Genomic DNA, 26,680 nt, shown 5'->3' on the forward strand with positions numbered 1-26,680 from the left:
CACCTCCCAAACTTGGCCCTACGAATTACATGTAAGCTTCACTCGTAGGCCACTAACAGAGTGGCCCCCAGCTGAAGGCTGCAATATTTCTTTAATGTGCAATTCCAGCTCTTGGAAAAACATGTTTATGTTGAATAAGAGTTTTCTCAAGCGAGCATGCAACTGAAAAACATTAAAGAATGCCACACTAATAGGAAGAAATAGCTCATGTGTTACACAACAGCTCTCACCAGACTCCCTTCACTCCACCCAAACTCCCTGATCTTGTCCGCTTTTTCAATTATACAAAAGAAAACAAAACCAGTTGTCCTTTAAACTATCAAGAGCCAGGAAAAAAATAAATAAATTTCACCAGCCAGCATCTGGTTGACATGGGAAACTTGCAGGCATAAAAATAAATCTTTCATAAACCATATAAACAATATAGTTATGACCAATATTCCCTGATGTGAATGCTATTAGGCTACTAACAAGATCATTTCAGGTCTAAGTTGTATCACCCCAAAAAGGCTTAAATCAGACAGAGAAGAAATACTGAAACTTGAACACATGTGCACAAAGGAAACCCAACATAACCCCACTGGTACCCTACCCTTTCTCCTATATAAAGCCCTAATTTTCATTTATTTTGTTGCAGCAGCTGGGAGACAAGGCAGCTACCACAAGGGAGAGCCTGTCCTTGCATGAAGACATGACCTGTGCTGGTTCTTACTGGTTTGCCAGCACTGCTCAGTACTAGGGAGACACAGATCTGCATTCGGATAACAACCGAAGTATGTTACCTTCCACACACTTTCCTCATCAAAGAGCCACCCTGTCAAGTTAGTTACATAAATACATGTATTTCTTTCAGTGTAATTATTTATCACTTGGGGGTGCAATTCTACTAGTGGCAAAACATTTGAACCATTTACTTCCCAGCACAGGCAGACATCAGCTGCGTTAGCAGGCTGTGCGGTGTGCACCCCTGTTTGCTCAGTGAGGCCACAGGCAGCTGCTCACTCTGACAGTCGGTGTACAAAACAAGGGAGTCTGGGGGAGTGTGACAAAACAGCAGCATGGACAGTCATCTACAACAGCCCAAAATAAACACTGAAGAGAAAAAGAACTAACAGGAAGCAAAAGGAAACCTATGTGAATTTTAGCCCTAAGAAAAAGCTCCCCAAACCAACACAAGCAAAGGACTCAAACTTCTCCTGAGAAGGTTTCACATTATCAGTTCCTGCAACATACCACTGTCTCAAAAATAAAAAACTTTACATGTTTCTTAGGAATATGTTCAACAATACAATTTTGACTAAACAGATAAATAAAATGAATTAGAGAAGATTTCTGAAGATCAGCGTGGAGTTTGTGGATGAAGGAGAATTAGTGACAGACAGAAACTTCCCAGATTTGCAAACAACTAGGTAATATAGGAACCTAATTAGGCAAATACTGATGTTATAATTACCCAGCAAGTAATTACCCTAACTACCCAGGGACAAAATCAGGTTCCTTCTCTATCTTCAGGGTTGTCCCCCCCAACCCACAAAAGTTGAAATTTCAGCTCTCTGCTGGAAATTAGAAGAAACCTGCATTTTTCTGCCACACTCCTAAAAATCATTCCAGTGCATAATATTGCATTACCAGCTGCATGAGAAACAGGTGGTTTAACTAACAATACAAACATGTGTATCTGATTTTCATTTATTGTCAGATCAATAGCACCCACTGTGATTTTCAAACTGCTTTTTTAATTATAGTTGGAAATGGGGCATGAACATTTAAATACTTGACTACATAATGAAGCATCCAAGTTAATACAGCCTTCAGTGTAATTAGAGGCAGCTCAACACTGACACAAAAGCACATGCACAAATGAGTACTGTTGCACCTTTCCGGTGACAGATGACCTTCCCCTCCATGGGTTGAATCGATGCCAGAATTATGAACTGCTTCATAGTGCTTGAACAGCTCCTCAGCTGATCCATGAGACTTCATGCAGAGAGGACAAATAAAGCCCTATTATAAAAAGGAAAAGAAAAACAAGCAAACAAGAAAGAGGTGAGAAGTAAAATCTTATTTTTTTCCATCTTATTTTTACACAGAATTGTAAATTCTAGCTGCACATCTAAAAGGCAGCAAATACAGTTGTTAAGATTCATACCAGCTATTTCATGCTCTGATAACTGTTTTGGCAATTAAAAAGTTAGAAAGTGCCTACAAAATTAAAATTCCATTTTTCAGTGTGTATTTTCCCAACAGCATTACAAACTAGCAACAAAACCTTTATTTAGAAAAATAAGAAGCCATTTCAGAAGAACTGCTCTGCAATTTCTTCCCCCTCAATAAAATAATTTTCCATACAACTTTTCATGAAATCTGATTTTTCTTCCAAAAAGGAGGCAGGGTTTGGAGAATGGTCTTAAAAAAAAGGAGATACAAAACCCCATGCTAAAGCACAGCTATTCATACACCAATTACCACCGTATTCAGGCTACTGATTTTAATATGGTCCATAAGATTAAGAACCACTTTTTACCTTGCACAGAATTAGTAAATGCAATTCAGATAAATACTACCTCAAGAAAACAAGAACTCTACAGCTTAAAGACTCAGAAATCAACCTTTTTCACTGCAGCATATTTACTGCGAGCTTAACAGAGTGAAAATCTAGCAGAGCAATGTCCTTATTCAGCCATTAGCCCACAGACAAACAAAACCAGTAAATATTATGTACCTCTAAACATTTGTGGAGTGTCCAAACTGCCATTTATCAGAAGTACCATCCACCTCATTTCACCTAGCTACCTATTACACCTGCTTTTAAGTGCTGGACTTCATATTGGTTCCTACGTATTTGGTTATCATGCCCACTCTGAGCACAAATCTCATTTACACTACAGCCCATGTGCACCATTGTGGCAAAACAGACGTTCCAGAGTGAGAGGAAACAATTTAGTCTCATGTTAAACGCTCCCTGTAATTCCAAGCTGTGCAGAGAGAAACTCTGTAAGTGAGATAAGGGCCTGCTGTTTCTTAAATACAAAATTCTTAATTTTGAAAAAGCTTTTGCATATATGTATGTTACCCTTAGATCCCTTATGCCAGTAAAAATTGTAGGACATGCCAATACTAAACCAAGGTTCTCCAGTATCCAAGATGACGGTATTCCTGTGGGATTATCACACTTCACATAGCATATGCTCCCATACAATTTCTGAAGGACATACGACAAGTTCAGATACTCCTTTTCTTCTCTCAACTTTGTGTTTGTATGAGACAAGCGATAAGACTTTACATATTAGCACAAAATGAACATACTGAATGCGTACACTGATAACCACATTAGCACTCATTTTCTAACTTGCCATTCATAGTATTTTGTTTCTCTAATCACCAAGAATTCAACAAGCTAACACTTACATGGATTTAACCCAGGAGAACCACCATGTTCATAGAATCATAGAACCATTTTGGTTGGAAAAGACCTTCAGGATCATTGAGTCCAACCATAACCTAACTCTAGCACTAAACCATGTCCCTAAGAACCTCATCTAAACACCTTTTAAACACCTCCAGTGATGGTGATTCAACCACTTCCCTGGGCAGCCTGTTACAGTGCCTGGCAGCCCTTTCCATGAAGAATTTTTTCCTAGTATCCAATATAAACCTCCCCTGGCACAACTTGAGGCCATTTCTTCTCACCCTATCAGTTGCAACTTGGGAGAAGACACCAACACCCTCCATGCTACAACCTCCTTTCAGGTAGTTGCAGACAGCGATAAGGTCTCCCCTCAGCCTCCTTTTCTCCAGGCTAAACAGCCCCAGTTCCCTCAGCTGCTCCTCATCAGACCTGTGCTCCAGGCCCCTCACCAGCTTCATCACCATCCTCTGCAATCTCTCTAGTACCTCAGTGTCTCTCTTATCATGAGGGACCCAAAACTGAACACAATATTCAAGGTGGGGCCTCACCAACACCAAGTATAGTGGCGCAATCACTTTTCTAGTCCTGCTGGTCACACTGTTCCTGATACAAGCCAGGATGCTGTTGGCCTTTTGGCCACCTGGACACACTGCTGGCTCATGTTCAGCCAGCTGTCAGTCAACACCCCCAGGTCCCTCTCTGTCAGGCAGTTTCCAGCCACTCTTCCCCGAGCCTGTAGCGCTGCCTGGGGTTGTTGTGACCCAAGTGCAGGACCTGGCCTCAGCGCAATGATCCAGCCGGTCCAGATCCCTCTGTATGGCCACCCTACCCTCCAGCAGACCAACACTCCCACCCAGTTTGGTGTCATCTGCAAACTTACTAAGGGTGCACTCAATCCCCTCATCCAGATCATTGATAAAGAGATAAAGTCCAGCTACTCAAACATGGACAGAGCTCCAGAGCACTGAACAGGGACTTTGTAACTGCTATTACTTGTTTAGTGTTTCAGAAATAAGTAACTAAATACAGTGGCTTGTCAAACCCACCACATATCATATTGAAGACTAATTTTGGCACAACTAGACCAAACAAAATAGTACTTTCCTTCCTAAGTAGACAACAGTCATTTACTTTTAGCAACCATTTATTTATTTCCAGAATTGATCAGTACAATTTCAAACCAGCTAAATCAAGTTAATTCGTATTTATGTGTATATGCCAAAATGGTTAAACTACTAGGTTCCCAGTAACGTTTATGTGATACAATTAGCGTATTATTATACGATGGCAGTGACAGTCACCCTAAGTAAAAGAATCAGAGAGAGATTCCTGGCAAATAGCAATGGCAATGAACTATAGGAGGCATCAAAAAGCAAGGGATTTCTTTTTTCTAGTAGGTGACAGCAGTCAGCCTCATATGGTGATGCTGCAACAGCATCCTTTTGGGATGAAATGCTACTCAGAGGTTCTCCATGTTTAGTTTAGGTTCCCAGTGATGGGAAGGTCTGCTGTTCAAAGAGAAAAGCAAATGTTCCTCCTAGCACCAGTAACTGCATCTAGAAAGAATGAATGTAGAAAATTGCTCTGGCCTCTCCTTCTTTTCGCCCTTTATTTCTTCCATTTAAACAGCAGTGTCTGTTTCTTTGCTTGTTTTTTTTGTGGGTTTTTTGTGGTTGGGTTTTATTCTGTGGAAATAGGAGTCCTGGAGAAAAGGAAAGAACAGATTACATGTTCAGTTAGCCCAAGGAGAGAGCAATCAATCATTTGTCTCAATTATTAGGCAAAGCCAGCCCCAGATTTCCCAGGCAGACAGATCTGAAGGCAGTGGCTCCAAGGACGAAGGGTCAGGGGCAGAGCAGAGCTGCTGAGCCAAGGGAACGTGCTGTGGCTGGGAGCCCGTGGGGGACGGGAGCTCAGGGGAGGCAGCCATGCTGTAAGCAGCACGGGGTGGGGAAGCAGAGACAAAACCTTCTCTTTATGGGAGAAACTGCCTCTCACACAGGCAGGGATAAAAAGAGCATCACCCACCAGCCACAGCCTCTCCAGCGGGACTGCCATGACCGTAGCCGGCCTTGCTTTTGGGGGACCCCATGCTGCGTTACGGCTCTCACATATACCCTCAATCTAACACAACACTTCTTAGAGGTCTGACACAACAAGGTCTAACAGAGTAGGATGTCACCCTCCCGAAACAGGGCATCATTGCCAGGAACAACGTCATCCTTCCCGTGCAGAGCTGGGCAGGACACCAGCTCCCACAGCTGCAGGCACCACCACTCGCACAACGGAGCCATCAGCTGCACGAACTCGGGACACGGCTGCGTCTCACAGAAGCATTAGTTCAATTCTCTTTAGAGAAAGGAAAGTAGCATCACTGGGATCTTCCTGGGCACCAGACAGTAACTGACAGAAGTCAGAGAATCCCAGAATCCCAGAATGTCCTGAGTTGGAAGGGACCCACAAAGATCATAGAGTCCAACTCCTGTTCCTGCATAGGACAACTCCATAGTTCTCACCATGTGTCTGAGTGTAAAGGTTTCCCAGGCCTGAAACCATTAGCCCCGGGTGACAATCTGGTTTGGGCTTATCTCTTTAAAAAAAAAAAAAAGTCAAGTACAGCCATAAAAATATCTCTCTGTCGGCCTCATCTTGAGATGAATTTTGAAAATACAAGCACAGGTGTATTTTACTAATGTAAAGACAAATGTCTGAGAACAAGGAATTGGGGAAGAAACCTGATGGTCTCAGATGTTTAAATCTGGTAAGCATTTGTGTTGGTTTGCAGGAATTTATACCAAGTGTAAGCTATTCCTGTATCGGGACCATAACTGCCCTGGATAAAGAGGAGATTGCGCAGTTAAAACCATGAGATGTAACACCGGCCACTGCAACCTGAGGGAGCTGAGGTGTCCTTTCCACTAAGTCTGCACTTGGCTCCCTTAACTAACAGATTCCTTCACAGAAGCAGCAAGTATGAGAGCTATCTACTTGTATTTGATAAAGAAAGCTACCCTATAAAACATGCACACTTATACTTTCCAAAATGCTGTCTTTGCCAAGAGACACTTGGTAGGTTTCATTCTAAAATGCATTTAGGACTTACTCTGCATAAAACACAGCCACAGAGAAATGAAAGGCGATTCATATTCTTAATTTAATAAAAGCAAAGACATCACTTACAGCCCCTGCGGTGCTGCACCCTAAGTCATAACTCCCTAAGTGATGTTTCTAATTGTGCTTTATCTTTTGCTATACACAGGGAGAAAAGAGCCCAAAAGAAGTTAAAGGATGATTAGTTGGGGCTTGTTTTTATAAATACAGAATCTTTCCACCAGGAAATGACAATTTATTGAATCCAAAGCTTTTTGCAGACACCTGTCAGTTAATGGAAAATAAAAATAAAACCACAGCCACCACATGCACAAGTTTTTAATCAGCAAAGAGTTCTTATCATCACCACAGAATAGCTGAAGCAAGTCAAAGCAACAGTAAAAAAGAAAACTAGTCCAAACCCAAACCCCATATACATGCACAAACAAGCCACTAGGAGCCAGCACACAATTTACAGCTCAAAACAGCCCCTGGCCCAGTGGTCAAGGCATTCCAATGAGAACAAGAGAGGTGCTAAACTTCAAATTCCAATTTTCTGATCCCAAGGGAAATGTTTCTCTTTCGGATGGCCATCTGTGAGCCAAGCCCAGCACCAGGCACCTCCACAGCACCGTGCTCTTTGTGGTGGGACAGGCCTCACTCGGTGCGAACACTCCAAAACATACTGGTTTCACTCAGAGCAGAACAGAAATTGCTACGCACAAGTTTTGGAGGAAAGTGTCTCGCCTCAGCTTGAGCTGTAATGCCAAATTTCACCAAAGATCTCAGACTCCGTGGAAGCACCAGAGGCTTGTTTACGCACCTTTCTCAAGAAAGACTTAAGAATAAGGTGAATCTGCTTCAGCAGGTGGGTTGGACTAGATCATCTCTAGAGGTCTCTTCCAACACCAACTATTCTGTGTGATAAGCCTGCAGAAGGACATTTTTAGCTACTTTTTCCCTCTAATAGTAAAAATTTAGTTTCAGGCCTGATAAAGTTAAGCTTTTCAGCACTTTCTCTCCTAAAAGGCATTTGAGGTAAATGACTTCTTTCGGGTAACATTAATATTCATACAAATTGTTAATACAGCATTCTTTGGGAAGTACGCCAGGATCCTAAAAGCGGCATTGTAAGGAAACTCTCACCACCTGAACTATCGTATTTATTTTTATTGTGCCAATTTACAAGGCTAATAACTGTTGGAAGAACTTCGGCCTCTCATACAGAAACACTGCCCAGTGAGAGCAGGGGCACGGACCCATAGGAACACAACCAGGCTGAATACAGGCTACCACAGACCCCTCCTAATCCTCAGACTATTTTAAAACTGATTCAGAAATAGTTTACATAACAGAAAAATTAATGTATAGGACTTAGTGGATTCTGTTTCTCTGTCGTCTCCTTATATTTCTCTGTACGACTAGGGAGGAGGGAAAGGTGGTGGTGTAAAAACGCATTTCTGAAAAATCCAGCCTTCTCAGAATATTGGTTTATTTGTTTGTAATATTTTTTCTTCACCATTCTGCACAAAACTGATCTAATGAAGTTGCATAGTGTGACAAGACATTTTGAATTGCAATGTTTTCCTCGCTCACTAGCAAAGAAAACTGAAAATTTTCAAAGATATTCCCTCAAGAGCCTGAAGGCTCCAGCCTAAGGTTTAAAAAATAACCAGATATTTACATGTAGCTGTCTAGTCCCCAGTCACTGCCAATGAATTCAACACCACTAATGGAGGAAGAAACTAGTCATCTGACCTAACAAACACGTATACCATATATAGGGTTCCCTGGGCTCCATCATCAATAACTGGAGCTTGAGACACCTACATATACATCCATTAAATCTGTCTCTATCTGCCAACTGTTCTTTCTACCCCAGAGCTTTAATGAAATGGTCCTGTAGAGCTAATATGACATCTTAAGTAATTAATGAGTGAAAGCACAGCTTACTTTATTCGAAGCTCATTTTCCGCAAATTAAAACTGGAGTTATCTGGTAGAAGGAAGATGACACTTCTTGAAAGACAGTCCCATAGGCAAAACAGTTTGACAGGATGGAGTTCAGATTTGCTTGTATGTTTGGAATGCAAGAAAAAAGGAACCTTATTTAAGTTTGAAAGTCACAGCCACAGCTACTCAGCTTCTTTACCTTTTTCTTAAAATACCTAATGACTGCCTAGTCCAGGAGTGCCAAACTGATTTTCACCGGGGGCCACATCAGCCTTGGGAGGCTGGTGTGGCCCCCGGTGAAAATCAGTTTGACACTCCTGCCTAGTCTGTTCTCCCATCCCACTTTAAAACAGCATAAAACTGAACAGGTGGTCCCACTTAGGCTGCTATGATTGCTGCTGATCCAGAGCTGTATGTGGTAGAGAGTCATACAGCAGGATAGTGAGCACAGAGCTCTATGGCCAACACAAAGAGAGCTTCTGCAACATCTTGAATTTTTATCCCAGGAATTATAACTTGGCCATTTTCCACTGATAAATCAGTTTTATTCCACAAACACTCTTCTTGGAAAATATTTAAGTACTGTGGTGAAGAAAAAAAAAAAACAAAACACTACACCAAACCTCAAAGAATTTCAGTATAATTGATACTTTTACCATATGGAAAAGATGAGTGACTATACTACTATACAGCTTAGCCCAATCCAATATGCACTTTAACGTGCTTGACATTCACCTAACCAGGCTTTAAGTTTAAATAAATCTGAGTTTCTGGGCTTCATCTTTGACCTTCCAGAAATACTGCGCCAGCACCCAAACCTACAGCCTGTTTCCAGTGAGCCGCATGAACAAAAAGCAATAGCTGTGATTGAAGCCCAGAGCTGTAACACGTTCCAGCCAGGATCTGTGTTTGCCCACATCTCAGAATCCGGACTTATATTAACAACCCTTTCACAACTGTATGGTATGATAAGTTGTGTGCTGTGAACAGAGTCCAGCATGTTTAAAAACTGAAACTAAGTTCAAGAGCTGTATGGCATGTTCACGTGCTCACAGGCAAGCACTTCTTCTAGACTTAATTTTAGTTTTTGTGTGTCAAGAACACTTGGAAAAATTCTATATTTACCATTCACATTTTTCCAGTCCAGGTAAACCTTGCCTGATAGGAGATGCACATCTTCATCAGCTTTAAACAGTCTAAGCTTAAAATCAGATATTCTCCAGTTACACAGTGATTTAAAGGCTGAAATATTTTACAGGACAGTAGGTTAGGAACTGTATATACTTAGAGTTAGAGGACAAAAACATACTGATGTTTCAAAGCCAAAAGGTGTTTCAAGGAGTTTCTAGGTTTTATTACCCAAATACATATCGAAGCAATTAACCAAATTCTCAGGAAGTTCTGAGAGGCAGATTAGACTGTCTGACTAGACAGCAACAGCAAGACCACATTTCATCATTTATTTCAGGAGTCTTACATACTGACAAAAAAAAAAAATCATGAGATATTTTAAGTTAAAGAATAAATAAATCAGGCTACTCCCTTTACATATTGTTAATAGGAAAATATAGTTGACATTTTTTCCCATGCCTTGCACCAGAAAAAGCCCTTTCTGCTGTGTTTACATAAACAGTAAGACAACAGTGGCTTCCTCAGACAACACCTCTATTTCATTATAAGAAAAGCAAGTTAAAAGGTCATGTTTTATATAATTAAGACCTGTGGTCTATTTAAATTTTACAAGTGTTTATCTTTCTGGACAAAAAGAAAAAGGTGTCTCACTACAAATTATTTTATACCAGACTGCAGACTCAATGTCTTCCCAGAAACAAAGCTGGATTCTTCCTGAGAAGAATAGAACCAACAAAATTTCTAGTTCAGTTCTCTTCTGGTTTTATTGCTATTGATGAGTAAGCCTACAATTCTGTCACAACCTACAAGACTACAATTTTGTCACAAACTGAAAATTCTGTTCCAGTGGTTTGTCTGTTTTTTTAAGAAAAGTTGCATCACATGGGCAAGTCAAATCAAACCAGTATCTCTAATTCTTCATTTTCTTAGTATTGTTCAGATGTTGAAGCAAATTAATGTACTAATGTAGCTCAACCAACAATTTATCTTCCTGTGCAAAGCAGGCAAGTACTGCTGAGGTGAAAACAGTCACCGCAAACTAATTTGAGAAGCAACTGAAAGAGCAGCCAAAGAGAACAAAATATCAGCACTGAAGCGGTAACATGATGTTCTGTGCAAAACCAGTCTACAAAATTCCAAGGGCATCCATAAGAACAGAAGATGCAATCAACTGCATCTACAATAAGAAACAAGTAGGAAAAAAACCAGCACACTTGTACACACATAAAGAATGAGGTATTTTCAAAGAAAGACAAAAAAAAACACACATTTTTGCCCAACTATTATGCTGAGTTTCACTTTAGGCAATCCTGCTATGAGAAGTCTGTTCAGAAAATATCAGGGTCATATCTTGCTTGTATTAGCTAAGAAATACATATTTACTAAACATCTGGAAAGTTACAAAGACTACCCAAAGGAACGGTTTAAAAATTGCCTTAGATTTAGCCTAGTTGTAGATAGGACAATAGATTTTAACAGCCACTATATTCTAATCATTGCAGGAGTACTATACAGTCATATTTTTTGATGCCTCAGGAGAAATCGGGAAGGGAAGTCTGAAACTGAGCCTCTCTGACTCACTGTCTAGATGTCCTGAGCGTCCAACAGAGACAGCCGGGAAATGCTGGACGCAGTTTGGAAATGTATGATTCCTTTAGGAAAAAGGAAATAAAACTGAAGAAGTCACACAGCTTTTGTTAGTGACACCACTTCACACATCAAAGTTGGGGAACAATGTCCCTGTTTGGGAACATGGCGATGTGTGTGACTTCCATACGGCACTTGTTAGGTTGAGTTGGCTATATACAGACAGACACTTGCCAAGGTTTTGACGGTTGCTCCTGCAGCTGAATAAGCCTTTGCCTTTTAAAGTAAGGCTTCATCAGTGCTTGGGGGGCAGGGGAAAGTACTTCACTGTCATTTTTACCAGTTATCATATGGTGCAATCCCTAGTTTGAAAACCGAAGGCTCCACAGAGAGGTGTTTAAAAGGCAGACCACAAACAAGCCTGTAGGTGAGCGGTGAGGACCCTTTCCTACAACAGGACACCAGACACCTTTGGGACCTGCAGGACTGGATGCGGTGACTGAAGAACGAGGCCAACTCTCACTGCACGGAAGATGGAGAAGAGGGAAGGGCAAGGAGAATGGAGGGACAAATGACCCAACTTACTGAAGTTTTCATCAGTAGGAAGGGTGTATTAGTGGAAGACAGGTCAGTGAAGAAAGCTCCAGACAAATTAAAAGCAAGGTACCAATGCTTTTGTCAACCAAGCAACAATTTTTCAGGTCAGAATGCGTTGGCAAGAAAACTGAACTCGGGAGCTTCTTCAGCATTGTTTCCAAAAAAACATACTTGAACTTTTCACAGTAGTATCCACAAGCAACAGAAAGCCAGACACCAGACTAAGTACCAAACACCAGTCTAAGTAAGCCAAACTCAGCAATGTTTCATGTCTGCCACATCAGATGTCACTGATAACAGATGACGTTCGTCTCATAATTCTGACTAAGGAATGGCAAAGATGGAACAAAAGGTGCCAACCTGGTTGTGTTGCTGCTTCAGGATCACAGTGCACTTGTTGAAGATGCAAACTATCATCTTCCATCAACAAATGCAAACCATCAGCTTTTCAGTAGTCACGTACTTTAAACTTTATATATTAGTATTTATGATAATGCAGATTTCCCCACTTTTTCAATGCTTCTATGCATACTGATATAATAAAAGACAATACTGGGGAAAAAAAAAAAATGTATCAATACATATTCGCATTCTTTGATTCTCATCTCTTCCAGATATTTTACTGAATCACTGTACCAAGAAACGCGGCTTTAGCAACAGGAAACAGCAACAGCTAGAAAAAAAAATGAATTTGCATTTCATGAGCTACACTCACTGCACAAGTTTTATCAAGTTAAAAAGTTGCAATCAGCTATTGACAAGTAAAAAGTACTGACAAGTAACTGATGGTGGAAAAACAAAAACTCAAGTTGGGCAAGAACTTGCAGTCACTTGCGTGAAACTCTGTTAAACACAACGCAGCTTAAATAAACGACTAAGTTCTTCAGGTAACCAAAGCACCTCTGATGGTTCACATCCCACAATCTACTGATATCATCGCATCAGGAATGCCACAATCTGTCACTGGTCAGCCACGGCCTATTCAAGTAAGGCACTTGCACTGTGACCAGATAATAAAGAAAATAAAAAGCTGACCTGACCACAACCAGAGCACTACAGATGGTCCCTGCTTCAACAGGAGGCAGTGAGGAGTCAATCAAAAGTCAGTTTCCAGTTGTCCTGGCTCTGAGGAGGTTTCCCCAGCACCCCAGGAGAGCAGCCTGGGCCAGTTTTACCACAGATCCTGCTCACTTTAGCAGATGACACTTCACCCTTGAAAACAGATCTTCAGTAACTCTAGGATAATCAGCGTATTGATTGCTTTCATCTTCTTTAGGAATAACATCCCACAATTCAAAGTTTTCTCTTCAAAAATAAAGTGTAAATACACATTGAATGCAGGGAAGGAAAAAAAAAACCCACTACTTAGCAAACGCATACAGCAACAAACACAATAAAATCACATCGCTCGCACAGCCTAGAATAAACACTTCTATTCCAAAACTCAACAAAAGTAACATCAGCAGAAAGAACACAAAACTTCATCTCCATACAAACCCATTTAATGCAGAAGTCAAATCTACTCTCTCACAGTTCACAGCAGAAAAAAATTCAGGTAGCCTTGTGCAGCTGGAAGTTGTTACCTTACAGAATCTAAATTCTTCCAATTGAAGAGTATAAAACTGCACACTTAGATTAATTGTGCAGTTTTACAGGCAACAATTGGAAGAATTTAGAAATGCACTACTATTTATAGTGGTTATTAACTGAAACAGCCTTTGCATTTTCTAGAGGGCATAAGAAGATTCCACAAAACTCTATATTAAAAAATTGCTTTTATAATTAGTTTTATAATGTCGCTGCAACACGTGAGGCTCAAACATGTTCAAGAAGAGAAGCTTCTAAATTTTTTATATTCCTGTTCTCTGTTCTATCTTTTACCCAATGTACCTATCTCACACTAGAATCTGCTTTAAACACAGTTAGCTAATGAGAGCGCGATACATTTCACAAAGCATATACAAGATGCAATACTGTATATATCACTACATTGAGTCTGAAGTAAATCAAATAATGTAATAGTCCTATTTACAAGAAAATCAAGAAAAAGCTGTTCAAAAATAATATATCCATGACCACAAGTTTCACAATACCACAAAAGTTCTATGTGAGAGACAACTGCAAAACAAAAAGTTAGACAGAGTAATTCTTCTGCCAATTGTATACTTTTGAATCATGCATAAGAGATCAAATCATGTTTCATCAAGGAATCAAAAGAAACAATTGAAAAGGTTGACACTCAAGCCATGAGAAAAGATGTATGTTCATTTAAAGCAGCCCATTACCAAGGCTATGGAAACAAAATAAACAAGACCCACAGTAACAGCTGGGAGGTCACGAAGCTCCTGTCTTCCTTCTGTCCCAGTGTGCTCATGCTGGTAATGTTCAGACAGATCAGTGGGAGTTACACACACTTTCATACATAGCGGACAGATGAAGCCCTGTGAAATGTATATTTGTTTTTAAGAAAGTAATAACAACAAAAAAGCAGATCTGGAATCAAACACTGTTCAAATCCTTACATTGAAAGTTCTCTACAATTACCAAAAGCAAAGTCTGTTTTCCTTTCAGAAAGATAGTTTTGCAAACCACATATCAATACCATGGAGAAGGCAAGAAGGGAAGGGTTATTAAGGACATGAAACATACTTTAAAAGCTAGCACCATGCTTCATACTACTAAGTGTTCTCCAGACACCCATGGTATTCCCTTCATGTGACAGAGCAATAAGCTGCATAACAAATTGTGAATGGACCATTATGAGGCATCACATCAGACCCATCATGCAGTTTCCCATAAGGTTGTTCAGATGTTTCACCGAGAGAGACAAGGGTGGTGCAGTGAGATGGCAGAAATACCCCTGTAAATCAATAAGCAAGTCTGCAGCAGCAGGAGAAGCCCAAGTGCCAGCACAGCCGCTTGCCGGACAGGCATTGCTCGTTCAGGAGAAAACATGCACCTTCCTCGGAAGAATTAAAAAAAGACCTCAATCATGTTCACCAGAGATCTACCAAAGCCAAAAGTTAAACTGATTTCTGAAGAACAGCTTTACATCTTCCAGACACACACTACATGCTTGAACGCCCAGAAAATGTAAGGAGGAGAGTGAAATACTGCCTATGCTGGGGGATGCCTATGCTGAGCCCCAGGGCAGAGCACAGCACGACAGCGGCAGAAAGGACAGGCTGAGCACAGCCCTCCATGCACAGCCCTCCAGGCTAAGGCCCTGTCAAAAAAGGATGTTTGAGGCACACCCGTCTAGCTAACCCAGCCATGTTGCACTCATTAAAGCATCTAGTGGATTCACTGCAAGCATGGAAAATTTAGCAAATCTGTACTGCAGAGGTTGCACTGGGACCTCAGCTACAAAGATAGGGCAGACTCAAATGTTTCCTCCTTGGGCAGACTGCACAGTGAATAAAAGATGTATATAGACTTGATTACACGTCCATGTGTGATCTGAAGCATTGACGTGACCATAGAGGGGACTAAAACAGATTGTCACCTCTCCTTGAGCAAGGAGCAGTTTGAATTCAGATGTCCCCACTCCTTTTGTTTCATACAATTCTCAAAAATCAGGATTGACTTCAACCAGGATTGAGGAGGTAGGAAACACGAGAATCTGCACAGATTTAACAATTATTCTCCATTTGAATCTTGCCGCAATACATATTAGAAGATCTAGCCAAGACACTGGAGTGAAACAAGTCAACTGGATTTCTGACTTGATGTAATACTGGAGAACCAGGTGGGAACGTAACAAATGGAGAGCAAACATTCTGCAAAGTCTGGCTATGGCACTCCTGAAGAGAAGTTCTCGGAGAGACACCACCTTAGGCCAGCTGCACAGGAAGACCAACAGAAAGGCTTTAATGCATGAATCTCTGGACAGTGAGAACCCATCACCAGCTTCAGAGCACAGTGTCAAACAGATTTTGAAGTTATATGCTAAGGAGAACACCCCACTTGTAACTTATGCAACAGATGGTGGAATATTGACTAGTAAAATATACTTTTTCATGTTATACCGTATTAAACAAAAGTGACCTTTGGATTGACCTAGTTTTGACTCAGTAGCAAGAAAAGTCAGCAGTGCAATACTGCAGGCACAACACCACTTCGAAAGCTCATCCTATGTCAAGAAATTACTAATATAATAGTATTGAGGTACCTTGTGACACCCACCAGCTGTACAGTCAGTGATATTGCACCCATATTAACAGAATTGTGCAATTTTAGCCAAACTTTGGAAGGAAGGAACAATCTCATGGCATATTTTTATGCCTTAATTACTACAAAAGTAATGAGATTTTAGTCTGCAATTAAGAATATTTGTTTGTTTCAGGGACAGTGTAAATATGCATGCAAACCAGATCTGGACTCACAAATGCGTGACATGTATCACATGCAGCAAAATATTAAGGAATGTCTAATTATCCTGGCTGAAATAAGGCTTCGAAAAATAAGAAAGAAAAAGATGCACAGATGGAAGACAATTAGGATTTTAAACAGCACAGTGAAAATTTCTCTTATCATAGCAGACATGAGAGTATTTGAATCATCATACTTTATTCAGTGTAAGAAAGGGCACTTTGCTCCCTTTAATTCTGTAATAGGAGTAATTAACCTTGAACTGCATTTGTATGCTAAGCTTGAAACATTTTCAAGCTAGGTAATCAGGCTACATTAGCACAAACTAGCTTCAACAGCCAGTGAAGTCAGTTTGCATTTTTCAGAGTTAATATTTGACAACACTGTAAATCGAAAGACATTGTAATATGGGACCGAAGCAAGAATAACAACTTATTCTGCTGGTTAAGTATGGCATACAGCACATAAAAAACAGATAGGGTTTACAAGTGGTAGGTTTATGCACCAACATCAGATATGTTCGATATGTCACAAGGAAGAAGTGGTTTCCAGTATACATTATAGCTTAGCAGAAGCAAGGTGAAAAGGGAGTACAAGTGTGATAAAACGTTATGCCTCATTTTTCGGAACTCTCATAGAAGGTTTATTAACGAGGAGTCTTAAGCTTATTTCTCATTGCTTTTAATTTTAATAATTCCTCTCTAGGATTACAGGAAGGATTGCTTGTGATCATTTAGACAGATAAGCCTAATTAACAGTTACATATAAATATGGCCTCGCCTTCCTTTCTGATTTAAATAACAACCAATTCTTAGAAGATGCTACTTCCGAGCATTTGTTTAGTACAGCTGGTTTTTAGCTAGGGAATCAAAAGTTACTCTCAACAGCTTCACAGATCAGAGAAACAGCACCCAAGGTTTAAGACTCCAGTCCCACGTAGGGTTTACAGTACCTCTGAGGAGCCCTCGTTGTTCACGTCCACAGCATTTCCTGGTGTGGCAGATGAATCTGAATCCGAGCTCTGAGACCCACCTCTACCTGGAGTCTGAAAGCAAGGAGGGAGAGAAAAATGAGTGTCTACAGACTGCATGGCACGTATCCTATGCAACGGCCTCTCTTCCACTTGCTGGAATACAGAAGCACTTTCCTTCCACAAGAGTAATGAAGTGAACAAGCTGACAAGTAATTATATAATTTTCAGTGCAACACTTCAACAAAAGCTTTTATTCAAGACTCACCATGCATCAAAGAACAAGCAGACACCAGAAGCAAAGGCCGGGATTTTAAACCACTTCCCCTCATGAGCACCCAACACAAAACAAAGCATTAGGCTAAACTCTGCCCTTACATCACTCACCCTGATGGTAAATTAGGTCTTTATATCAAATCAGAAAACTCTAAAAACTACAATCTAAACAGCTTCAGAAGTAGTGAACTAGTATTGTACTACTTTCTTGATAATCTGTCTTCAATCCAAACAAACCTTAAATATTTTAAAGATGGAAAACTACAGAGCGAGAACCCTGTTGACAGAATAAGCACAGAAGCAGATACACTGGCTCGAGTTGGGAAAAATAAAAGCAAGTGTCAAGGATGTGGTAAGGTTAAACTATGAATATGTTAGAAATCAAAACAACAGTACAGGTTTGAAAGTACAGATTTAAAGAAAATATGCAAATAAATTTGAAATACTACTTGATTCAAAATCTGGATGGATGGATCACAACTTCAAATCCTTCTTTAACTTTGATTTAGATTTAACTTCTCTTACTGTTCTCCAGAATGCCACTGCTTGGCAGATGGCAGAAGAGTTCACATTCTCAAAGCAAACATCAGTGAAGAAGTTACCTTCATACTGATACGCAACCCTAGTTTCAACAAAGAATAAAAGTTCATTATCCAATTCCATTACGACAATTGCAAATGGGATGAATTGATGCTACTCTAATATTTTACCTCATTTGGAAATACTTGTAATATTTTCTCATTTAATACGGGGAGATTAAAGATACAGAATAGTAAATATATAGATTAAAATCTACAGAGAGACGGACAGAAGTAGGTAAATAGTTTTACTTTCTACATCTTGGTGTCTCCAAAATTTTGTTTTAGAAATTTTTTTTGCTCAAATATATCCTTTTTTTCAGACAAATTAGTTTTTATAAGGTATTTGCAGCACATAGGCCTTTCCATACTTTGAAAATTAAGTATATTTCCCTGCTTTGCTTCATAAAGACTGTTCTATTTCCAACCTTCATAAAGATTACAGCCTTTTACTACTAATCGAATACAAAAATTTAATAAAAAGGTCAAGTTTACTGATTAAGAACTTAATTCCCAGTGACAGAGTTCAATTTCAGAAAGGCTCTGAAGTCTGGCCAAAGGGGAGTGAGGAGGGCTGAAGCAGCGAGTTATTGGGGATGGTAAGAATAAGTGTAGGAGAACACAATCTCTCTTCATTCCAGCCTTCTCTGAGGTCATCAGTTAAGTGACCAACATACGCTGGTTTTCCTACTCCCATGTCTTTATTTTAGCTGTGTAAGTTTTGCTTTTTTATGTTTCTAAAGAACATGGAAATACAATATAGTTTCTTTCTAGCACAGCATACAAAAGCAACAGGCATAGTGATGCAAACTCTTCAAGTTAATAATAGGAGAGGCAAAAAAGGGTGTGAGCAAAGAACATGATGAACATGCAAAGCACATCAAAGTGAAGAAACTAACACTTCTCCAGGTCACTGATACAGACAGTAAACAAGGCACATCCCAGCAGGGACCATGGGTGCACACTCATCAAGTTTTCATATGACATCAAACTGGGAAGACCAGCTGACACACTCAAGGGCAGGGTGGCCATTCAAAAGGACCTAAATGGGCTGGAGGAACAGGCCGACATGAACCTTGTGCAATTCAACAGGGACAAATGTGGAGTCCTGCACCTAGGAAGGCAAACCCCTGGCTGGTCTGCTGAGAAGTACCTGGGGCTTGTGTCAGACAGCAAGCCAAACAGGAGCCAGAAGCATGCCCTGGCAGCAGAGAGGGCCACCAGCACCCTGGGATGCATTAGCAAGAGCCCAGCCAATGACCAAGGAAAGCGATCACCCGCCACTGGCCATCACCCCTTGGACCACATCGAGATACTGCATCCAGTTTTGTCTCTCCCAGTCCCAGGAGAACATTGATAAATGCGAATGAGTTCAGCAAAAGGCCACCTGTGGGGAGAGGCTGAGGGAACAGGGCTGGCTCAGCCTGAAGCAGGGACAGCTTTGGGAGCAGCCCCACCACCACCTATGAGGAGGTCATCAGAAAAGGAAGCCAGGCTGCTCCCAGCAGCACACAGTGGGAGGACAAGACACAAAAACTGAAACAAGAGAGGTTCTCACTCGACGTACGGAAAAGCTCCTCTAGCGTGAGGCCAAGGAGCAGCCTGCTCCTCATCTCTGAGCTGGTCCCGCTCGTGGCAGGAACTCAGAATAGAGAGCTCCTGAGCTCCCTTCCCACACAAATTGTTCTGTGACCTCTGGGGCGCTGCCCTGTGGAAACACTCATCTGGCAGGAAAGCTCCAAAACACAAGCTTAGTAACTCCACTAGTAGAGAGCTAGATTGTGTGCATTGACGGTCTGAGGAATAATATCTAAAGCAATTGGTAAGGTGTGGCCAAGTTTCTCAGTATGACAGATAAATTGTAATATTGCATCTAATGTTATAAACAGTTTTCTTTGGTTTATATAGTTCAGAAGTTCCTTTCCATGCAATCCACAGACCACAATCATGGAATCCAGAGGTAAGGCTCACTTGTGAATCCTTTTTGTCTGAAAACAACCCAAAGAAGATGTATACACACATACGTCTACATAAGGAAACATGATGAAGTCACATGTCAAAGCTTTCTTCCATAAAGGAGTTGAACTTTCATGAAGCAATAATGATAAATTTCTTACTGTAAGGAATTCTTGAAAAGGCTTTAGAAATCCAAACATCATAAAAAGGCTTTTGTATGGCAGTTAGCTATGGCAGCTGTTCTGTTCTAAAAAGCCTGAGAATTTGGACCCCTATCTGTCCCAACATCTACATCCACAAGTAGAAATAGGATGTTTTGAAATGAAAAAAGTGTCATTATTAAGAGATATGCACTTCTTCACTGAGCCTTTACAAGAAATGGAAGCCTTTTGTTCTACTGTTTGGCTCCAAAAACTGAAGATTGTGCCTTCATGTAGCCTTGGACAGAAAGACATGAGAGCAGAAGGAGAACCTGAACAAAACATGATGGCCTGAACAATGACAGTAAGAGATGGTCTCACCATCTCTTTAGACAGGCAGCATATACCTCCAGTTCTACCACACCTGAATCGTTTTGTCACAAAACCAATAGCTTTCTGTGACAATTAACAAAATATTTTCTTCACCTGGTATCATAACTTCTTATACAATGCTACTGTGCATTCTTAATCATTCATCACATTTCACCCCAAAGTTGGCTGCATTTCACAGTTAAATTTGCATATTAAATTCTGCAAGTTCCAGCACTACAAATTGGAGATTATTATAACCTCCGGGATGAAAGCTCTTCTGTTAAAAGTATCGTGTTATTACTACATGGTTGATTAACGTATTTGCTTTATGAAACACTTCAGACATGCTATAATCACACTGAAACACGCTGCATGACACACCTTATTATATGCAATACATAAAACAGCAATTATTAAACAGTACCTGGTAAAATCCTTTTAACTTTCCAAAAAACAACGTGCCATCTTTGAAAGAGAAAGCATAATTCCAAGCTAGATTTAGAAAGCTCGGTACAAATAGGTGGCATCTTCTGGTGAGTGGCACGCACAGGGAAGAAAAGCGGCAAGGAAAGAGGTCATAAAGCAACTTTCAAGATGGGGAGAAACACCCCATATCATCCATTTTCAAAGTAACACAGGTTAACAAGAAAAAATAAACACACATTTGGAAGGATGTTATGGAAACTGAGACCATAAATGCAATTAACTTCTCTTTCGAAGCTGTAATATAATTTAAACATCCAGCCAAATAAAGAATGGGGAATTTGTAGTATTTTTTTAATTGACCAATGCATAATGAAATAGGTTCACACACATATGTAAGATAGGCTCCCAGACCACTATTATTATCATGTTCCATTAAAAAAAAAAAAAAAAAAAAAAAAACACAACACCTTGAACAACTCAGACTTTGTGAACTAAGGAAAGATTCAGAATGATGCTCATTGTTTTCAGCTGGAGTACATAGGGAACCAAAGAATGACCTATGAATCCCATAGGAATAGTAATTTTTCACAGAGACTTCTGTATACATATTTTTGCATAAAATATGTGACCCTTAAAGGCACATCTGGAGTTGAAAGACTGATGCAAAGTTAAGTCTCTCACCCAGCATATTTCTTTCCTAGTTGTCACAGTTACATTTGTTTACTTTGCAGAAGCGCACTTGTTTCTACAACCAGCACTAGAGTTGCAGAAGTAATATGCTAAACTTCATCATGTTCTCCGTGTTTTCTCAAAACTGCAAGCTAATAAAAAGAAACATCATTAACAACAAAAGGATGACAACGATTGCAGCTTATTTTCTGAAAAGGAATAGAAAATTATATAATGAACGAGTTGAGCTAATGCATTAAAATGACAGAGTATAAATATGGATCACTACCATGTCATTTTTGCACAGTCATTTAACTGAATGGAGTGTAGCTATAGACAGAAACGTTACTCTTTTCAGCAGTTTTAAATTCAGAATCAATTAAACCTTTGAAAAAATATGTTAAGCACTGAGAAAGTCTGAACAAATATGGATTTATACAGTTTTCCCAGCACAGATTCAAAAACTACAGAAGGGTACTATTGTCCAAACATACTAATGTCCTGAAGCAACAAATAAGATGCAAGAATGAGAAGAAGGCCAGAGCCCTTGTAGTCAAACAACTCTTAGTGGTAGTAAGAGTATAGTGCCATATGGAACAGTAATACTGTTTACTTCTAAAGAAGTGTGACAGCTTCTTTATGAGTTCATAAAACTACTCCTGACTCCACAGGGCACAAAGCCCTTCTTTTCCATCACGCCTTCAGTTCCACACAAGCAGACCCTGTGCCCGGGCAGAGGCACAGGAGCTCCCTTGAGCCCCACAGGGACAGCGCGAGCACAGCTGCACTGCAGCACCCATCGGAGCAAATGCGCTATTTGGCAAACCCGGCAATTATACATGTAAAAAAGAAAATCATAGGCAAAGCACGGGATGCAACACATCCCAGGCAAGTAAATATTTCTGGTCCTGAACGTGTAATATGAGAAAAGGTAACTGTGCTACCTGAGCTACAGAAATGCCTGCAAATCTCTGTTCTCCACCTAGACCCCAAGACCTCAGCACCAAGAACTCAAGCATTGTTAGAAACAGAGCAATAAGATATTACCACCCAAATACACACAACCGCTAACAGACAACTAGTTAAACACAAAGAAAAAGGCAAAAACAAATGTGAACAGTAGTCACACTGGTGAGGCAGACGAGTCCTTCACTATGAAGTATGAGAGATGGGAAGAACGCTCAGAAGAAAGTCAAAGTAACTAGTTTTCCATCAGCTGAAAATAAATGCCTCCTCCCCACAATAAGTGCTTTTTCTTCTTTCTTCAAGTTTTGCTATCTTGTAAATATAAGAAGCTTTAACAGACCAGAGGCAACAGCCACTGTCCCACTAGTAGAGACACAACTGAGAGGGGACACAATGGCCACAAAGGATGGTCAGAGTTGAATGCAGTAAAGAAAATACAGGTCTCCGAAGAACACATATACAGAGAGCTGACAAAAATCAAAATATCTGGCCAGGAAAGTTGTGTCTCAGATGTTCCACATAGATGTCTTTTGGGAAAGATAACCTTTTTCTAGATCAGCACAGCGATTGGCATGACAAACAACGCATGAAAGTAAAAAGTGACAAGAATGAATGAAAGGAGGTTTTACGGTGCAATGGTAGAGAACAGATAGATCCCTGAAAAGTCACATTGAAAACATACACGAAATTTAGAAACACCTTGCATGGAAAGGACCTAAAATGAGGACCTAGGTGAAGACAGCATGGAGATACTAACTTCAAAAAGCAGAGGAGCAACGTTCAGTGTATACTGGATGTTCATTACGTACTCGTTACTAAGAGTATACAATGCTTTCTATTTTGAAAATATACCATTCAAAGTTACTATAAAAGTGCTTTTAAAAACAGAAATTACAACCGTGGATGAAATAAAAAGGTGATCACAGAACAGAGGAAGTATGAAAAAAGATTTTATGTTTTAAAACTTCAGTAATCAGAATTTCTAATAAGTGACTAAAACTATAAACAGTATCTTTGTAGCTTTTGTCTTCCTCCTTTGCAGTTTGATGGCCAGCTGAGTCACCAAAAAAAAGAAGTTAAAAAAAGTAACAAAGGATTCCTTTTTTGTTAAGCATACTTTCATAACTCAAGTTATATCACCAGTAACAACCAGCCATCCAGATAGAAAGGATGGCATCACCTGTAATCCATTCAAACCCAACAGATAGACAAGATATTACATTTCAGTGACTGGAAGGTGGGGTGTTTTTGCCACCTACTTTACTGACGCACAAGAACAGATCAAGAGAAGATCCCTTGGCCTTCAAATTACTGCCTGAAACATGAAAGATATACTTAAGCTCTTTATGGACAAGGTTTGACAGCAAGTTAAGGCTCACTTTTAACACCAAAGTACATCAGAAGTCTTTTTCATACTTTTCCAACCAGAGGTTGTAAGTCGAAAAGGTATGTATGAGGTTGTGCAAGCAATCACCACTTTTATAAAGTGCCTTTCATAAAAGGCCTAGAGCCTTTTTAGTAAGAGGTAGATTTTTAAAACCAGTTATGTGCACCAGTTACAAGATTTACACCTTTAAAAATCTTGGCATTTCTCTACTTTTGGGGCAGGAAGAAGTCTGTTTCAACTTTGTTTGCAATTAATTCTGCTGTAATCCTGTGATTTTTGAGAGCCACTAGGGAACAGTTGTTTAAACTCTTCAGAGGAGATGGCTGTTTCTAACACACAAAAACTTTTGCACTGACTTCAGATTTTTATAGGAAGTGTTTAGCTGAACTCATACGTGGGGGCAATTTTCCTTTGGCACTGTATCAAGCTTTTTGCTCCATCACAGAAGCTTTTCTTGATGGTCTGTTATTTCTCAGAATCAACAAACACCCAGTTACATGCTGCCAATATTTAATTAGAGCCGTACTCAGTTTCCCTGCTTGTTAGCAGGGCTTCCCATCAAACTTGAGGAAGGAAGCTCTTCCCTGTAAACACAAAGCTCCAAACAGACTGAGAGCAATCCTCACCTGCTCAAGGTATATAACCGAAAAACAATGTGAGACGTACTTCACACTGAAAAAGTTGGCGGTACGCATACCGATGTACCTTTTTCCCCTCTGTTAACTCTCATTCTTGTAGCAACACCTCCTTGCACGGCAGCTAAGAAAAGCACGCCAGCGTTTCCAATAAAACACCCTTTCACAGAGGTGTTACGGCTCGCAGCATGCATCGGAAGAAACACCAGATAAAACACCAACGGCAGCTGGCTTCTGCTCTACTCATGAGCGCCTTTGGCACGACACCGACCCGCTGTGTTGCGGTGCGGGATCTGGAGCGCTGCCTTCCCGCTACCACCGTGACTCAACCCTTTTTGGTGCATCCTCCAGCCAAGCACCAGGGATGAAGGACCAGAGCCCTGAGCCACGCCAACACCTGCCCTTTGCCAGCACCTCCCTGACAGCCTCCACCCGAGCCACAGGCAAACTGCAAGGCAGCCAGCACCGCCGCGGAGGATTTTGGAAAGCCAGAAGGGTTTCACAAACGAGTGTCACAACTTGGCTTCTCAAACCAGCCAGAGCTGCCGGAAAAGCCGGTTCCTAAAATAAGGCAGACAGGTGGCTGGTGGCCGCCGGGCCGGCTTGTGGCGACAGGAGCCTCTTTGCCAGCTGGCCTGCCGGGAAACGGCCCCAGCTCCCTGCTCACCGCAGCCCGGGCTTCCTTCAACCTGCCCCAAGCGAGGGCAGCCGGCAGCCGCGCCAGGGGCGAAGGCGGCGGGCGGAGACGCCCGGCGTTGCGGGAAAGAGCCACGCCGGGGCAGGGCCGCCCCTCGCCCCACCGACAGGCCCCTGGCCGGGCCGCGGGGGCCCGCCCGCCGCCGGCACCCCCGCCCAGCCCGGGGGAAGCCACCGCCCCCAGCCAGGACGCGGGATCGCGGGCCCGTCCCGTCCCGTCCCGCCGGGACTCGGGCCGTGTCTCGTGCCGGCGAACAAGCTCACGGCCTCCGCGGCCGCCACGGGCCTCGGCCCTCCCCTGCGCCGCAAAACGGGCTGGGGCGAGCCGACGGCTCCGGCCCCACCGCGGGGAGCCCGGCCCCGAGCCCGGCCGGCACCAGGAAGCGGCACCTCCCGCCATGCCACGGCAAGGCAAGGCATGGCATGGCATGGCACCGCACGCCGCCCTCGCCGCCGCCGGGGCAGGTCTCGCTGCCTTACCCGCTGCAGAATCCGCCTGAACATGGTGGCGGAGCCCGGATGCCGCCGGGCGGCCGCCGCCAGGCCGAGGGGGAAGCCGCGGGGCCCCGCGCAGCACCGCCCCCGCCCCGCAGGAGCCCGGCGCGGCCCGCTCGCCCCGTGACAGCCGCCGCGGCCGGGGAGGCGGAGCAACCGCCGCGCCGGGGCGGGACCGCACCGCCCCGGGGAGGGCCGGGCCCGGCGGGGACGAGGCTACCAGCGCCCGGCCGCAGGTAGCCGCGGGAGAGAGGGCGGGGCTTCCCCGGGCGGAGGATCCCCGGGCGGAGGATCCCCGGGTGAAGGACGGCAGGCCGGCGGTGCTGCCGCAGGTCGAGGCGGTTGTGGCTGCGCGGGATCTGCGCCCCGATCTCCTCCGCGGGCTCCGGGCCGCGCTCTTTCCCGGCGCGCCGGGCCCAGCAGCGCAGCTCTCGATGCGCCGCCTGCGCGTTGGTGCCTCTGCCGCCCGGCAGACGTGCCGGCTGCTGGGGCAGGGGCGGAGGGAGGGCCGCAGGATCTCCCCTCGTCCTCTGCCCGGGTTTCCCCTGCCGTTTTCTCCACAGAGGCCGGGCAGCTGTAGGGCCCCTTTGCTACTGTCATTTCTCTGGAATCGGGCGCTGGGCATGCGAAGGAAAGCGTGGTTTTACCTCGCAGGTGGGGGCTCACTGTGCGAGGCAATGCACAAACGCAGCTCCGTATTTATTTTGTTAGTCGTGCGGTATTGAAAGTACTGAGGAATGCACGTTAAAGGGGTGTTGTTAAGGCATTCTGGTTTGCATAATTAACTGGAAGCTTAATTCTGAAGGAGCAGTTGCTTTCTTCAGGCTCTAAAGTGAACAGGTGACCATGTGGCACGACCCATGAGGTGTTTTTGAAATATCAGAAAATAACATTTCACTCACACAAGTGCACACCTATCTTAAAAAAAAGTACATACCAAAAATATCAGTTCAACTGAGAAAGAATCTGTATCATAG

The 26,680-nt window shown here is 42.2% G+C and overlaps 1 protein-coding gene across 3 annotated transcripts in view; it reads right to left on the reverse strand.

The window, feature by feature from the left end:
• EEA1 (early endosome antigen 1) overlaps positions 1-25,871 on the reverse strand; it is a 77,846-nt gene extending 51,975 nt beyond the window's left edge. Inside the window, exons 1-4 of one of the 3 annotated variants that reach the window (XM_065042627.1) lie at positions 25,689-25,871; positions 17,090-17,182; positions 14,085-14,207; positions 1,877-2,004 (exon numbers count right to left, since the gene is read on the reverse strand). In XM_065042627.1, coding sequence (XP_064898699.1) covers positions 1,877-2,004; positions 14,085-14,207; positions 17,090-17,182; positions 25,689-25,712 — 368 coding nt within the window. In that variant the 5' untranslated portion in view covers positions 25,713-25,871. The remainder of the gene's footprint in view (positions 1-1,876; positions 2,005-14,084; positions 14,208-17,089; positions 17,183-25,688) is intronic. The other 2 variants (XM_065042635.1, XM_065042642.1) reach the window with 2 other exon arrangements.
• Between the last annotated feature and the right edge of the window lie 809 nt (positions 25,872-26,680).

This window comes from Columba livia, chromosome 1 (assembly GCF_036013475.1).
Source record: "Columba livia isolate bColLiv1 breed racing homer chromosome 1, bColLiv1.pat.W.v2, whole genome shotgun sequence".
In the NCBI taxonomy this organism is placed as follows: Eukaryota; Metazoa; Chordata; class Aves; order Columbiformes; family Columbidae; genus Columba; species Columba livia.